This window comes from Dermacentor silvarum, chromosome 6 (assembly GCF_013339745.2).
Source record: "Dermacentor silvarum isolate Dsil-2018 chromosome 6, BIME_Dsil_1.4, whole genome shotgun sequence".
NCBI classification, from domain to species: Eukaryota; Metazoa; Arthropoda; class Arachnida; order Ixodida; family Ixodidae; genus Dermacentor; species Dermacentor silvarum.
Window position 1 is genome coordinate 166,060,396 of NC_051159.1, and position 14,957 is coordinate 166,075,352.

The 14,957-nt window shown below is 43.6% G+C and overlaps 1 protein-coding gene across 1 annotated transcript; it reads left to right on the forward strand.

Annotated features, from left to right (window-relative positions):
• The first annotated feature begins 5,496 nt into the window (after nucleotides 1-5,496).
• Nucleotides 5,497-13,986, forward strand: LOC119455211 (uncharacterized). Its single transcript, XM_037716632.2, has 4 exons — nucleotides 5,497-5,585; nucleotides 7,677-8,270; nucleotides 10,994-11,153; nucleotides 12,224-13,986. Exons 2-4 carry the CDS (start codon nucleotides 7,698-7,700, stop codon nucleotides 12,394-12,396), a joined length of 906 nt encoding a protein of 301 aa, XP_037572560.1. The 5' UTR covers nucleotides 5,497-5,585; nucleotides 7,677-7,697; the 3' UTR covers nucleotides 12,397-13,986.
• The last annotated feature ends 971 nt before the right edge of the window (nucleotides 13,987-14,957 follow it).

Sequence of the window (14,957 nt, forward strand, 5' to 3'; positions counted from 1 at the left end):
TGACGATTGTAGGCTGAGAAGCCACAGCTGTCTGATTAGTAACTGATTAGTTGTAAAATTTCTGTTTCACAATAAAATTTCAGTCTATAGCTCGCACCCTAATTCTTTTTTTTTAGTTTCGTTTCGTTTCGTTTTCCTTTCATCGTCTCACTTTCTTCGTCTTCGTGCCTCGCGCTTCCCCCAACCATGAAGATACAATGCCTGTCAGTCCGTAAACAGCTTTTGTATTGGGCTGCACCCTTCGGTTTCTATTCAGAAAATGAACGCTGCTGTGTAGCCTAAAACCCCTCAGCGCATATTGACAGTGAATGTTAGAAGCACAGAATACACATAAGAGTACAAGAACCTACCTAAAAACGTTTCTGATATCCTATGCCTACATTATAGGTACAGCAACGTTTACAAAGGTACCCACTTTCGCATTTGATGCGTAGCTGGTACACTTTGCCTAAAACAATAGGTGACATCGTTTACAGTTTGGATGATTTGATTATCTGCCTTTATGCCTGAACGTGACGCCAGTCTTATTGATGTTTGGCGCTGAATTCAATGAAGTTCTGATGGTCTGGTGCTGAAGTGAAGTGCATACATATATTTTCACTGCCGGAGCTACATGCACCTCAGCGCCGGGCACCATATGTTTTAGGTGCTGCAAGGTGACAAGGCCATATACGCTTCAGAGCTAGATGTCGTGTTACGACACTTGGCACAGCAGTTGGTTATAGTGCGTAAAAATAAAATGAAATTCCGGGCTTTTACTTGCCAAAATCACAATATGATTAGGAGGTGTACTGCAGTGGAGGACTGCGGATTAATTTTGACCAGCTGGAGTTTTTTAATGCGTAGCTAAGTACGCAAGCTTGTCTTCCTTTTGCTGCCATCGAAATGCGGCCGCCGTGGCTGGGATGAAATACGCAGCCTCGAGCTTAGCAACGCCGCACCATGTCAACTAAGCTACCACAGCGAGTGCTTCTAGTTTGCCGTAGTTAACTTTGCTTCGAATGATGTCAACTTTAATTCCTAACAAAAGACGTTCCAAGCATGAAACTTGAATGGGTATTTTCATTTTGAAGGGTAATTTTACAACGTTTGGCTATAAAATGTGAAAACATATTATTCATAAATGTTACTGTCACTATACAGGCTCCGTCTGCCAATGCATCGTGGTGAAGAATCTGAAGCAAAGCACGATCAATGCTTACACGGGCAAGATGCGCAATAAAGACTGACAGCAGAATGTACAGGGATCGTGTACCTGCCCGAATAATCCGGGAGATTAGCTAAATTAAAAGTCCTCCATGCACATCTAGTATTTCGTGGTAAAAAGTGATGAAAAGCAGGGCAACATACACCCATACACACTGACGGACGCACAAGCATCCATACGCGCAGAAACCATGTATAATACACTTTACAAAGTTTGCTTATTCCCTGTCCCCCCGTAGAAATAAGAAGGGTTCCCAGGTTATTTATAGATGGGGTATATCTTTTAACCAGCTGCCATAGCAAGAGGTGCGACTCACGAGGGATATTGCTCCGCTTCCCAACGCGATGACAGTGACTGACTCTCGGCCCCAGTGCATTCATTGCGATGGATATCACAGTGCAAGAACGAACGTGCAACTGCATTTCCGTGGACCTTAAAATAAACTATGTAATAACAGTCAATCTATAGCCCTCCACTGCTACGTCCCTCATAGCCTATAGTGAAGGTTTCTGTATTCGAACGCCAACAAAGGTTAATCAGCGTCCCACGCGACCTTTTGCACATGTCGCGAAACAAAGCCGCGCGAGCGCAGTCATCCAATCTTGCGACGACCAGATGCGCCGAAACCATATCTTCCACCGTGGCCGAAACGCAGTCGTTACAACGCCATGCGCAGTTCTCGGCGGCAACAAACTTTTGGGTTAATGTGGTAAAAAGTAGGAAATGAGTACTGTTGTTTTACTTTTGTACCTGATAAAAACAGCAGTGTTTAAATGGCGGAAAGTGGAAAAAATATTAGGGCTGCACAAGTTGTTGCAAAAGTTCCTAGTACCATTTTTAGTTCTTTTTCTTTTAATCTATATTAAAATAAACACAAACAGACGAATTGTCACCAATTTCTGGCGGGGTGCTACCCCTTTTCAATTGCTTCAAAATATAGGATTTGAAAAATACAAATCCGCAAATGTGTTAGGAACACAACTTTCAGATGCAAGACTGAGGCACACACAGTACAGTAGACTCAGTATTTGTTGCAAATGCCAGTTTCTTCAAAGAAGCGATAGCCTAGCTGATTTAATTGCTTTGTGATGCAGCACGTTTGATGACCATAGGCCTAACACTTTGGGAAGTGAAACAATAAACAGAGTTCTCGTTCGAGACACTGTCTATGTGAAGTATGCCTAGGAGAGTCGAGGTGCAGGAGGTATACATCCCCGTCGTCATGGCCATCGGTACATGTTGGAGAGGTCACACAATTAATTCGTAAAAAAAAACGTGCTTTGTGTAAGCAGTTCCAAGGCGAAGACGATGTAAGAGGGTGTCGATGCGTCGTGGAATCCGAGGGTCTAACTGGTGCTCAAGATGTGGGTCAACTGCATGTAAGATTTGATTCTTTTTGTGCTCTCTGTGAACCAGTTCGGCATACACTCTTCATGTTTTAGGACTCGTAAGATGCGCCAGGTGTCGGACTGGGACATTGTAAAAAGGTGGGTTTCCAAGTTTTCATAATTTATTTCTGCTGTTATGCGTGTGTTTAACTCAACTAGCCCTGTGCATAGTGGGATTGCTATACAGGTGGCTTAACTGAGCCGCATATGATCTCTTCATATTTCCATAGAAGAGCTAGCTTGCAAAAGAAAAGGCAAAATGTATTTAAAGAGATAGCGTGGGGAGGGGATGAAACGCAAGTCAGAAAACGAAACTTGAACCGAATTTCGAAACGGCACGCCTCCCTAGCACAGTCTATCTTGCGGGCCCGTAGAGGTTTATTGCCTGGTTAACCTCCCTGCCGTCCTTCTGTTTGTTTTTTCTCTATCCTTCTATCTATAGAACAGACCTTGAGAGTAAACGCGTAGCGCCCTGCTTTCACTTGTATGATTAATCATGACATTAAGGAAAGCTTTTTAGAAACTTGATGTTTCTCCTCTCCCCTCTGGAACCCTAAAAACTTCGCAACTCCTGTAAATATGGGAAGTGTCAAAATGTACAAATAGTTCGTGAATAGCACTATTTATATCTGATATATATTACTGGTATAAACCAAGATATGTGCGGTATTCAATTCTTAAATTATTATTTTTTCTCTACTTATTGTCCTCTGCAGTATTTTTCTTGTTCTTATCTATGCGTGTGGCAGTACTCCGACCGAATGGTTGTTTTTGGACATGGTGAATAATTTATTTATTTATTTATTTATTTATTTATTTATTTATTTATTTATTTATTTATTTATTTATTTATTTATTTATTATTTATTTATTTATTTATTTATTTATTTATTTATTTATTTATTTATTTATTTATTTATTTATTTATCATCGCCTTTGAATATTTCCACGAAACGTAATTTGAAGCAATTCTTTAGCGATAGCATTCGAAAGAGACACCTTCGGCTATGCGCTAAGTTGAAAAGTTACTAAGTGCGAAAAGTGCTAGGAAAAGACTAGAGTCGTTCCAGAAAAAAGCTGTTCTAAAATAGAGAGAGAAGATGAGTTGCTTCGTTCCTTATCGAAGCATAGGATGCATATTCATTTCTATGAGTCGTCTGCTGATGTATCGAGAGAGTCAGCTTATGGACTCACATTGAAGTATCCGGCAACGCAGTCTGAACATCCTCTGCATCGAGCTCATCACTGTAGGCCAGTGCATGATCAAGTTATTGCAGCAATATCGAAGGTAATAAATGAGAGAGGCGTCGAGAGCCATAAAAGCCCACTTCTACCATATATAGTACCTTTTATTGTATTAGCAAATATATGAACACTCCAGGTGAATTTTCACCGTCGTTGTCGCCATTGCCATGATGTTCCGTATAGATGCTTGGGTGTGCTATGTTAAGTCTGTATTTTTCAAATGCCAAAGTCGCTTTTGTTGCATCTGGACTTCATGGTTACATTTATCCTAAAGATGTGCCGCGAGGCAACCCAAGTGAATAAAAAAAAGTATTCCTCTGACCAGGCTTTATGGTCTTGACTGAAATATTTCTGAAAATTTCGCAACCTTTTTGACGATTGTATCGCGCCAAGAACAGCCATAAAAGATTTTATTCACACGGTATACCTTTTCTGAAATCTTCAAACTCAGACAATCAAAAAAATTGCAAAGGAATATTTGGGCTTACAATCTGAAAGTTGTAACGTTTTAAAGGCTCTGGTCCCAGGACTCCTTACGGGCACCGCAGGTGGCGTCGGCGCAATGTCATTGCATGCCCTACACGATGTGCTATATCTTTCAATGGTGTCAGAAATTTTCGCGCTTCAACTATTTATGCCAACAAAAATGGCATATTAAAATTGGGGCCTGACTAGGTGAGCCGAGTGAATGCATTTAGTGCGATAGCAGTTATTACGGACGCTTGAGGTGCATCTACACAGTCGCCGCCACCACCGCCATTGTCATGCTCTCGCTCTGACGGCGCATGCGTGGATCACCACATCAGTCGGTCTTCGATATTTCTAGCATATTGGTGTCACTGATATCGCTTGACAGGCGCATCCCTCTGTTGGGTCACGTCCACGTTCGGCTCTTGATGTTGTCGATATCCCGTAAGAGACTGTCCCTTATGTTCCATCAGCCATGTTTTCAGCAACCAGATTCTCGATGCCAGCAGGCTCTATAACGCTGACAGCACGTACTCCCAAAACAAACAAGGGCCGTTCCCATATGAATGTACTGAAATCTGAAAAACTGCTGGATTTGCTAATCTTTTGTGCGTGGGAGTGGCCAATATAGCATGCGTGTGCAGAGATGTGTTCGGCTGCGGTGGGTGTGTTGTTCGATCCCCACCGCCGGACACCCACCGGTTAATATGATGGGTGCAAGCACTCCCCTGGCCAGGCGTCGGATTTCTAGGGGTGCGTTGTTTGGGAGAGGTTCGTAAGACCGCTATGCTTGCTGGGCAAGAACCAAGACAAAGCCATAAGAATTTCATAACGTGCGTTATTTACTAGGAAGAGAATAATTGCTATAAATGCGATGACTGTGTGACTAATCGTCATCAAAATAAATGGGGCACTTTTCTTCGGTGTCAGGCACGTCAGCCGGTGCGCACAGGAAACTGCTATGCCAAATTCTAGTGTTTTGGGCAAAACGTGTGCTAACCGCAGCCAGCTGCCGCGCGGAAGAGCAATAACCGCTGAATATGAAGGTTTAGACCGGATGCGGCACACACAGACGCCAACCTGCAGATTGTTAAAGTGCAATTTTTGTTTGAAAATAGCTGGGTGCCGTTTCCATTGAGCGTTTTCTCTGTTTTAACATCTGATGAACTCCGCACTTAACAAGTAAAAAAAAAGCTCTTGGGCGCACATAAATCCCCGTAGGCAACAAGCTCGCCCGGTTTACGAGTCAAACACGAATACTTCTCAGAGAGTTACAGGTACAGAAAACTGATTTCATATTTGTGTACCTATTTTGCAATTGTCTACTTTAATCACTGCGTACCTCATCAGGTGATTTATTTTTGTTGTCTAACGCGTCGTAATTAGAAATGGCTCACACAGCTTGCTTAATGTTCGCGCGTTTTCACCCTAGAGGTATTGTCTCATGAAGGATTACATTCTAGAAATTGCGTTGGCATTGTCAAGAGCGTAATATTACTATTGTTTGACAACAAATAACTTTATTCCTGTTAAAAACTCTGTATTCCTAGTAATTATAACTACATCTCCTCACATCATGTATTTATTGGCACACAGGAGCTTTTATACGAGATATCCCATATGATAATGGGAATGCATATATGGGTCACATGTGACATGTGAACTGTGACATGGGAACTGCGAAGCGTTCTTTCTGAGAAACCAGTATGGGTTTCCTTTGTAGCTTCGTGTTACATTCGGGTGGATGACAATTTTTCCCTTTCATTATACTTCCTCCACATCTCGGGATTCCGCAGAAGGGATCTTTTCATTTACACCGGAGGCATCGGTGAACGCACTTTTCGGCGCACTCAACTACGCCAAAATACGCCAGTGAATGAAATAGTAACAACTTTTACCGTGTACATTTGGGCCGAAAAGCAGATATTCCTCTGGAAAGAAACTCATGTGAGCTCAACACTTGTCCCAAAGTTGGCTGAGAAAATTAGAAAGTTTTACCCGTGTCATATTATTACATATTCGCCTATTTTTGTCTTAAAGGCATCTTAAGATATGAGTGATCTTGAACAGCTAAAGGGCGTTACTTCATTAAAAAAGACTCCTCGAGCATATCAGAAGTAGACAGAAAATGCTACGCTAGACCAGTGTGGAACGACGAAGTAGCCATTGTATGATCTTGTAAGGTCTTATCAGAGTAGTAAGAGTGATGTCATAGGAAGTCGAAACAACCGCGATGCTTAACTTCTCTGTAGGCCCCTACTTATAGCTTCACATCTCTGCTTCGCATGTCGCTTGATACCCTATGCGTTTTCGGCCTGTTGTCTATGCGCCGTTAAGCACATTATTAGGTCCTTGACGTTATACAGGCAAGATGTCACGCGCAACTCTGTTATTGTTAAAGGTCAGTAGGATTCCAGAAACGAAGGAACCTATGGGAATCTGTATATTTTCGCTCATATTTCACACTTTAGTGCTTCATCTTTCATATTTACCTACGTCGGCCGCATTTAGATGCAGGCGAAACGCAAGAACGCCCGTGTGCTTGCGTTGTAGTGCACGCTAAAGAAACCGAGATGGTCAAAATTAATCCGGAGCCCTCCACTGAAGCGTGCCTCATAATCATAACTGGCTTTGTGGCATCATATGCTATAAAGAAGAAGGAGTAACAAAGTTTTACTCTGCCTTGTTCCCCCTTTAAACCTATATTTGCACAGGACTGGTTTGACGTTATCGCCTCTGTGTCCATTCTGCCAAGAAACAGGATCCCTAGATCACTATTTTTTGTTAGGTTGCCGATACAAATTATTAAGAAAAAGACTTCTAGAAATTCCGCGTGCTAAAGTTGGGTTAATCTTTTCACCAGATATAATATTAACTTTCGGTGCGTCATTCCTGGGTTTTAGCCACAGGGACGTGTTTGATGCTGTTTGCGGTTACATACAATCTACTTAACGAATATGTTTTTAAATGTTCTTTTCTTGGTTGGTTTTTCTGTGTGTGTTTTCTTTTTTTATTATTGAATATGTACTACTTCAAAACATTAGTTAAAAGTTTAAGCACATAATTTTTGGCCAATCTCCGTTATGGTATGAGTATCTTTATGAGGCCATTATCGTCATCATCATCATTTGCACCAAATTATATCACTTAGGCCTCCGAGGCTAGTATTTAGAACCCCTCTCAGAAATAAAAGCCAGAAAAACGTTATCGGCGTGTGTGTTCTGCTTATATTCGGTTGTGGCTTCTTCAGGCCGCAACCGAAGCTATGGCTACATCGTGCCATAGCTTCTTAGGCATCGTGACACCAAGCACATATGAGTCAAGGCGATGGTGTCTCAAGGACCTCCTGTGTTTCGTTCTTATTGCAGAATTGCGCTTGGTTTGCGAGCATGGCCTCAGTTTCGGAGCTAGGAAATAGCTCTCAACGTTCTATTGTCGAAGTCGAGTCAGCGGAACTATTCAGCAACACCATGGGAGGCTACAGGGAAAGTTCTGCGGAAGTGCTCGACGCCTTCATGAATGCGTTCGCTACGATAGACCCCAGTGACAACAAATTATCGGAGCTTCCGTTTCTCGACGTCGGCTGTGGTGAAGGAAACTTCACACTGCGCCACTTGTTGCCGCACTGCCAGGGTCAGTGTCGAAAACTAGTGGCTGTGGACAACTCGACGGCTATGCTCGAATATGCGAGGTCTCACCACGCGCATAAGATGATCGACTACATCCTATTCGACATCGTAAAAGACGACGTGGACAAATTTTTGGATGAGCATGGACCTTTCGCCCGTGTCTACTCCTTCAACGTGCTCCACTGGGTCAAGGACAGGGCTCGGGCTTTGAGGAACATTGAGAAGCTGATAGCGCCAGGAGGGGAGTGCTTTGTCACCTTCGAGAACTGCATCCCCATATTCGAAGTGTGCGTGACCCTTGCACAATCTGTCCGGTGGAAACAATACTCTGAGGTAAGGATTCATGCAAGTTGTAAGTTGTATTACTGTCCCTCCTTCTTTCCAACACAATGAAATATGCCCTCATCTGAAGGCATTTGGAGATATTCTTCAATAGTATATCTTACTAAATGATGACGTCATTGTGTGTGTGTGTTGGTAGGTGTTTGTGTGTGTTTGTGCGTGCATGTGTGTGTGGTTTAATGTTTGTACAGGTTGACCTAGAAAAACTTTTTGATGTAAGAGTTTGCTTTCGTTGTTTTTGCAATGAAATGGGGTCGCCAAAGCGATTATTATACCTCATGACAAGAACCGCGATTGTGTCCACAATACCTTTAAGACTAGAACAAGCGTTCCGTGCCTTAACAAACGCTTTGCGTGGAACAACATTTGATGCTATATGTGAGAACCTGGAAAAAAAGGCTTCATGCGGCCAACCAGGCCCGTAGCCAGGGGGGGTCTCTCCCGAAGTTTTGAAGGGGGGGGTTCTCCCGCAGGGCTTCCGCGACCCCACTGCGCAAGGAAACTTGTCCACAGCTGCTCATCATGTGCAAGACTGAGCAGATCTTTCCGTGCCCATTTCATACGACGCTGATTACATCGGCCGAACGGGCCGCTGCGTAAGCGACCAGAAGCATCACAAAAGAGCAGAGGACGCCGCACCCGACAGTCGGCGCCCGATAAACAGAGAGGGCCGCCTGCGCTACCGATTTTGTCGCCTCTGCGACCCTTCCGACCACCCCCCCCCCCCCTCTTCTTCGAGCCTCGAAAAAGTCACATAATTCACATACTGCGATTTTTACCGAAAATTATTACTGCAAAATAGGTGCTTTATTAAAAGTCAAGGCTATCAGCAAGTGCCCCTCCGCCCCGAAAAAAAAATACCTGACTATGGGCCTTCGGCCAACATTTACCCGTAGTATTGTCCCCCCGTTCATATGCCCCCTCTCCCTCTTTCGACATTGTGTATCTACTCTCTGACACTTACTCGCTCACTCACACGCTCACTTACACATTCTATCGTGGCGAGAAATGATGAAAAAAAAATCACAGACCTGTGCGGAACACGCAACACAGTCACAGCGTTAGCTGGTTGAGCGGCGCAAGAGTAGCTCCAATTTCGACACTACGCACAACAAGGACTTCGCGGCAAAGTGTGTTCGCCTCGATTTTGACGAGAACAATCTGAACTCTCCGCCCGGCAACGACGGCGAGTTGCGGCTTGTAATGCTCTCTGCACAGCAGTCTGCTGAGCCCAATAATGCCTGGTTGTAGCCGCGCACGCAGCTCTACGATTCGCTTCTTCAGCTGCGGTTTGTACCTTGCGAGGAGACGCCATAACGTGTACCGAAGAGGTACCCAGAATACGTGGCGCACATCTAACATCGGGATAGCGTTGATTGCGCGCCTCGTCTGAATCGCATATCGTCGCACGCGGCGGTTGCAGGCACGTTAACTAGATGGCGGCACCATACTGGCGGAGGCTCGTGTCATCTGCGCCTGCGCGCGTGCCTATAGGGTGCGTATAAAGGGAATTTTTCCTCTGCCTGATAGCAAGCGCTTGCGTGGCTCAGTGGTAAAGTATCCGATTTCCACGCAGTGGGCCTGGGTTGAATCCCAGCGGAGAGCGGGTACTCTTTTTTTTTGCATTTCCGGCGATAGCGGTTACGGGGCGGCGGCAGCATCATCGCGACGAGAAACGGCTATTCGAATGTGCCCATAAGAGCTTACGCTGTAATAAAGAATAGCGACGCGGACTGCAAGTGATGTCGAGAAATGGCAAGTGTGATTGGCCAGAAGTAGACCAATAAAAGCCAGCAACATGGCTGTTATACGTACTTTAACCTATTTTCTTTGTATACTGCAAATCTACAGATGGATAAGCGTGGGTGTAGAGTATTGTCAGAACGCAGGAATAACCTTCCCAAACGAATCAGAGGGATGAAATCAGTTTTGAAAAGGGGGAAGAAACATCAAACGTCCGAAAAGGATCACGAATAAAACTTTCTTTTTGTTTATTCAACTTTTTATAGTAGCTGATATTCAAAACCCTCGAGTTTTGCCGCCTATAGTAAAGAATCACGGCTCAAACCTGCCGAGTCAATCACTCCCTCCCGGCGCACGTAGAACAATGCGATTAATGTGTCGTGTAGAATTTAAGGGTGCAGTGGTTCTCACTAGACGGTAATGTGCCGCAAGTCAATTATGTTGAATACGTCGAACGCTGTGGCTATGGCGGAATATGGGCAGCACGAAAACTGTTCGCTCCTTTAGACCATAGTCCTTTTATTCTTTTTATATCAGCTTGATGAAGCGATTGATTGCCAGTTCTTTAGCTCAGCACAATATGTCATTGGAAAAAGTGTGCTTAAAACCATGGACAAAGGAAGAGAATGAGGGCAGCACAAACGCGAACTGTCAACGTAAATGTTGTACTGTGGCGTAAAAGGAAGAAAGCAAAAGAAGATATCCGTGTGTGCTGTAGTAAAGGCAGTCCCTTTCGTCCCTCTTGTGTCTATGTTTCTTATGCCTGCTCATTTAAATCACGCATCCCCACTAATTCTCTCAGCTTTCGGTCGTTACAAGGTTCTTTCAATGTCACTTTCCGTATACTTAAATTAGCAAAGTACCGACTTACTACCATTATTTTCGCTACCATGGGACCTATTCACATGATGTTGTTTTTCTGGCACACTCACCCTGTCGCGTGGCATCTCTTTGGTTGTTTTCGTATCTAGGTCCTCCTTGATAAAGTGCCCATCACAGCTCGCTGCACGGACGTGGGCTTCATGAGATCTCACCTTTTGCATATCGTCAACGAGACGGCACTCAAGCCACTGGCTTGCGAAGTGTTACGCTTGCCCGCAGTCAATGTCCCAGACCTCAAGGATGCAACCGGTACGCGAAACAAAGCGATGAAGAAAGCCAAGTGTGTTTGTGTCTTTCTTCGGCACTGTAAGCGGCGAGCTAGTTTCTCCTTTACCAGTTGAACCTTGCATGTGCGACGCCGACTCATTCTTGTTGCTGCAGTATATAGAAGTTGTATTTCGAAGACGGAGAGTATAATAGGAAATACGAAAAAACAAGGACGAAGGGAACCTGCCTTGTTGCCTTGTTTTATCACATTTAGCGCGTCTGTACAGCATAATTCTACAGTGCTTCTGCTTATGCTTACAGAATTGTATACCTACCTCTGCACGAGAAATTTTGAGGGCTAAAAATAACGTTTCTCTTCAGTACATGACGAAGATCGCGTACCATGCGCAATCGGCAAGTTCATACATCATCACGTAGCAGCTTCAACGTTCCAATAATAGTCATCATCATCATCTTTAGCCCATTTTATGTCCGCTACCATGACAATCGCTCTCTCAGCAATCTCCAATTGCCCCTGTCTTTCATCAGACCACTCCGTTCGAAACCAGCAAATTTCCTTATCTCAGCCCACAACGTTATCCTTAGCCATTCTTTAACTGCACTTTCCTTCCCTTGGCACACCATTCTGTTACTGTAACAAACCATCGGCTATTCTTTATGCGCAATACATGACCTTCTCAGCTCCAGTTCCTCGACTGTGATTGAAATTAATCTGAAGCCACCACGCCGGCTTCCCTCATAGTATATTGTGCAGTTTTGGCACGTTAAAGCCCACAATTTAATTTTGAAACTTCTGTGATTTGGCGGGTCAAGTTCCTAAACAATTTCTTGAGTCATCTCAAGTGTTAATATACAGGACACTCAAAGTTGAATTTGCTAAAATAGTAGCCATTATGAACCCAATTCTCAGCAGCAAACATTTGTCGAAGCAGATTGAAATTACATTTTATTCACGCTATGCGGGCTCTAAACATTACTTATACGTGGGGGCAAGGGGGGAGATGAGCCTCTTGGCGAGTTTAAACATTTTGCACTGCTGTGTTCAGGTCGACACTAAATCTTCATTTTCCCCTTGTTTTCTTTATTTTCAGATCGCATTGTTTCGTACAACCCAATCTACCAACATTTAAATGATGAAGACAAGGAAGAACTGACTAAGTACACAGCTGATATCCTTGCGAACAGGGCTCAAGAAATGGCGGAAGGGCGAATCAGCAATCACAGATTCACTTACGTAATCCACGCCTACAAGCCTGCGCTATGACCAAACACTTGCGCTTGACAGAGCTACGGCTTTCCTTAAAGGGATAACGGAATATTTCTGTTCCGCTTATAAGTGGACAGAGAGACAAGCGCTCCGCTTTGTCATTCAAAGACGCACTGCCTCTGAGTCAAATTTGCAAATAATTGGTGATCACTACTGCCTTTAAGGAACAAGGCAATTTGAGAAACGAAGCACATGGTACACGGGAAATATGTGCTGGGCGCCACGTAGAGTAAATCAAGAATTCGCTGAAGCGGAGCACAATGTGATGGGAAAATAAGCGGTGATATATATCGTCCCCTTATAGGTTGCGCCACATGAAAAGTTGGTTTTACTTGGCATTGATTGTTCCGAGACCACAGCGATGTGCGGAAAAAAATAACACGAGAATTTTGACAGAACGGAGCGAGGTCCTGATAAAATTAAAAAGATTGCAGTAATGGCATAACCCACACAGAGGACTCCAAGGTTCTTCGCCTTTAGCTGTATTTGATCTCCGAACTGCTCAAGGCTGTAGTGGGCGCTGTGTGCCTTGTGAACAGGAGAGATACATCCGGCTGAAGAGAATTAAATTAGTGAGACATGAGAAACTACGATAATCGTTATAAAGAGGACAAAAACATTTTTTTTATCAACGCTTACGTTCAGTGAAAATAGAGGATGCATGTACGGCGTTAGGTACGGTACTTGGTCTGCAATGCAGCTGACTGCTGTTTGTTATTGAGTCTCTATAGCATGTGTAGTGGTTGCAGCAGCTGCCATGCCGGATAATAGCAAGAAAAGCGAAACGGCATGAAACGGAAGAAGCGAAAACTACGCTATTCAAATACACAAGAAAATTACCAAGGGGTGCGTGTGCGCTGTTTTATCTCTATTCCTTTGTTACTTCCGGCGTGCAACTCTTCGCTCCACTTGAATGAGTGCTCTTGTGAAGACCTGAGTTGCTGTGGAAACCAATGTGACCGAGCACGTTTTTTTTAAGGGCGAGCATCGTTTATCCAATTACAGGTAATTCAAAATTATGACTTTCTTTTTTATTATCTTGTTTACCATGTATTTCCATCTGCTCGCCTTTTGGTGTATCGTCAGTGTTGTGAAGCCCCTATACATGTTTGCTGTGATATTGCATGTATAAATTCAGCCCTAAGAGCTGTTTTAGCGTTTGTCTTTGCTTACCCTAATACTGAGGTTTGTTAAGAACTGATTCCGTAAATAGATTCGTATCATGAGGACAAATAGTTACGCCTATTTCACGCGGAGTAAGTACTTAATAATAGCCTGTAAATGTTTGTAGTTAAGGTGGGAAATTAACAAAAGTTGCCGATGTACAAATGGAAAGTCACCGACTCGGCTACTTAATTATTGCACAAAATGAAATAAAAATGTTATTTCTAAACAAAATTGTAGGTTACCTTATTTTGAATGCTTTCTTTGTTTCAGTGTCTTGTCCGCGTAAGCTTTTGTGCAAGTGCTTCGTGCGAATTATTTGTACGAGCCAAGAGTCAGATTGAACTACGGGCTTGGGGCACTGTAAAATATTTGGAGAACTGAACGTGTCTCAGTATATCCCTGGTTCAAGCAGCCTCTCGAGGGAAACTACGCAAAAAATGGAACGCACAGATTATTATTATTATTATTATTATTATTATTATTATTATTATTATTATTATTATTATTATTATTATTATTATTATTATTATTATTATTATTATTATTATTATTATTATTATTTGAAAACATATGTACATTTGACAGGAAAGGAAAAGCGAGGAGCCGGTTGGCAACTCCCACTGGAAAGGGCATATCGCCTGCCTACTCTTTCGAAAGGGAGAAGATAGAAACATAGAAATTGAAGATAGAAAGAAGGGGAGGAAAGAGGAAAGAAAGAGCAAGAGGACAAATCTCAAAGAATAAAGTAGAATGCACAGTACAGGTCACACACCGTAGGGCCGGTCACTGCAGGTCACGCTTTAAAAAAGAAAACAGAAGAAGCAGTGTCTGTGTCAAAAACGTGAACCTAAGTTACTTAATATTAGTAAAGTAAGGAGAACGGGATGAGCCTCATCACGTCGAGACGCACAACCAATGGGGTACAAACACTCGTCTAGGGTGGTACACCGCAGGACAAGGAGATGATAGTCCCTCACTAGTGACATGCGCTGCGCACTGAAAGCGGGACACTCCAATATCAGTTGCTGAAGTGTCTCGCAGCAACCGCAAGACGTACACGATGGACTGGCCACGCGTCCTTGTCTGTATAAACGTTCGCACACGTTCACACAGCCAGCCCTTAGCTTCAGTAGTTGTGATCTAGCGTGACGAGGCAAGCCTCGACCGCGAACACGGGGCGGGAACGTTCCATTTACGACGCGCTGGTCTGAATGCTGCTTGAGTAGATGGCGACGAATCAGCAGCCGAGCGCCATCAAGCTTGCACAACATTTCAGGGCTGGCACACTCGTTATGAGTGCAAGTTTAAGCCAGCCGACCAGCCTCTTCATTTCAGACTATCCCTACATGTGAAGGTATCCATTGGGCAACGAGAAATACCCCACGTGATGA

Bases quoted from the DNA above. Each gene is read 5' to 3' on its own strand.
- LOC119455211 (XM_037716632.2), top strand. From the start codon at position 7,698: ATGGCCTCAGTTTCGGAGCTAGGAAATAGCTCTCAACGTTCTATTGTC. The intron at 8,271-10,993 runs GTAAGGATTCAT...TTTCGTATCTAG, and splicing joins GGTGGAAACAATACTCTGAG to GTCCTCCTTGATAAAGTGCC. The intron at 11,154-12,223 runs GTACGCGAAACA...CTTTATTTTCAG, and splicing joins AGACCTCAAGGATGCAACCG to ATCGCATTGTTTCGTACAAC.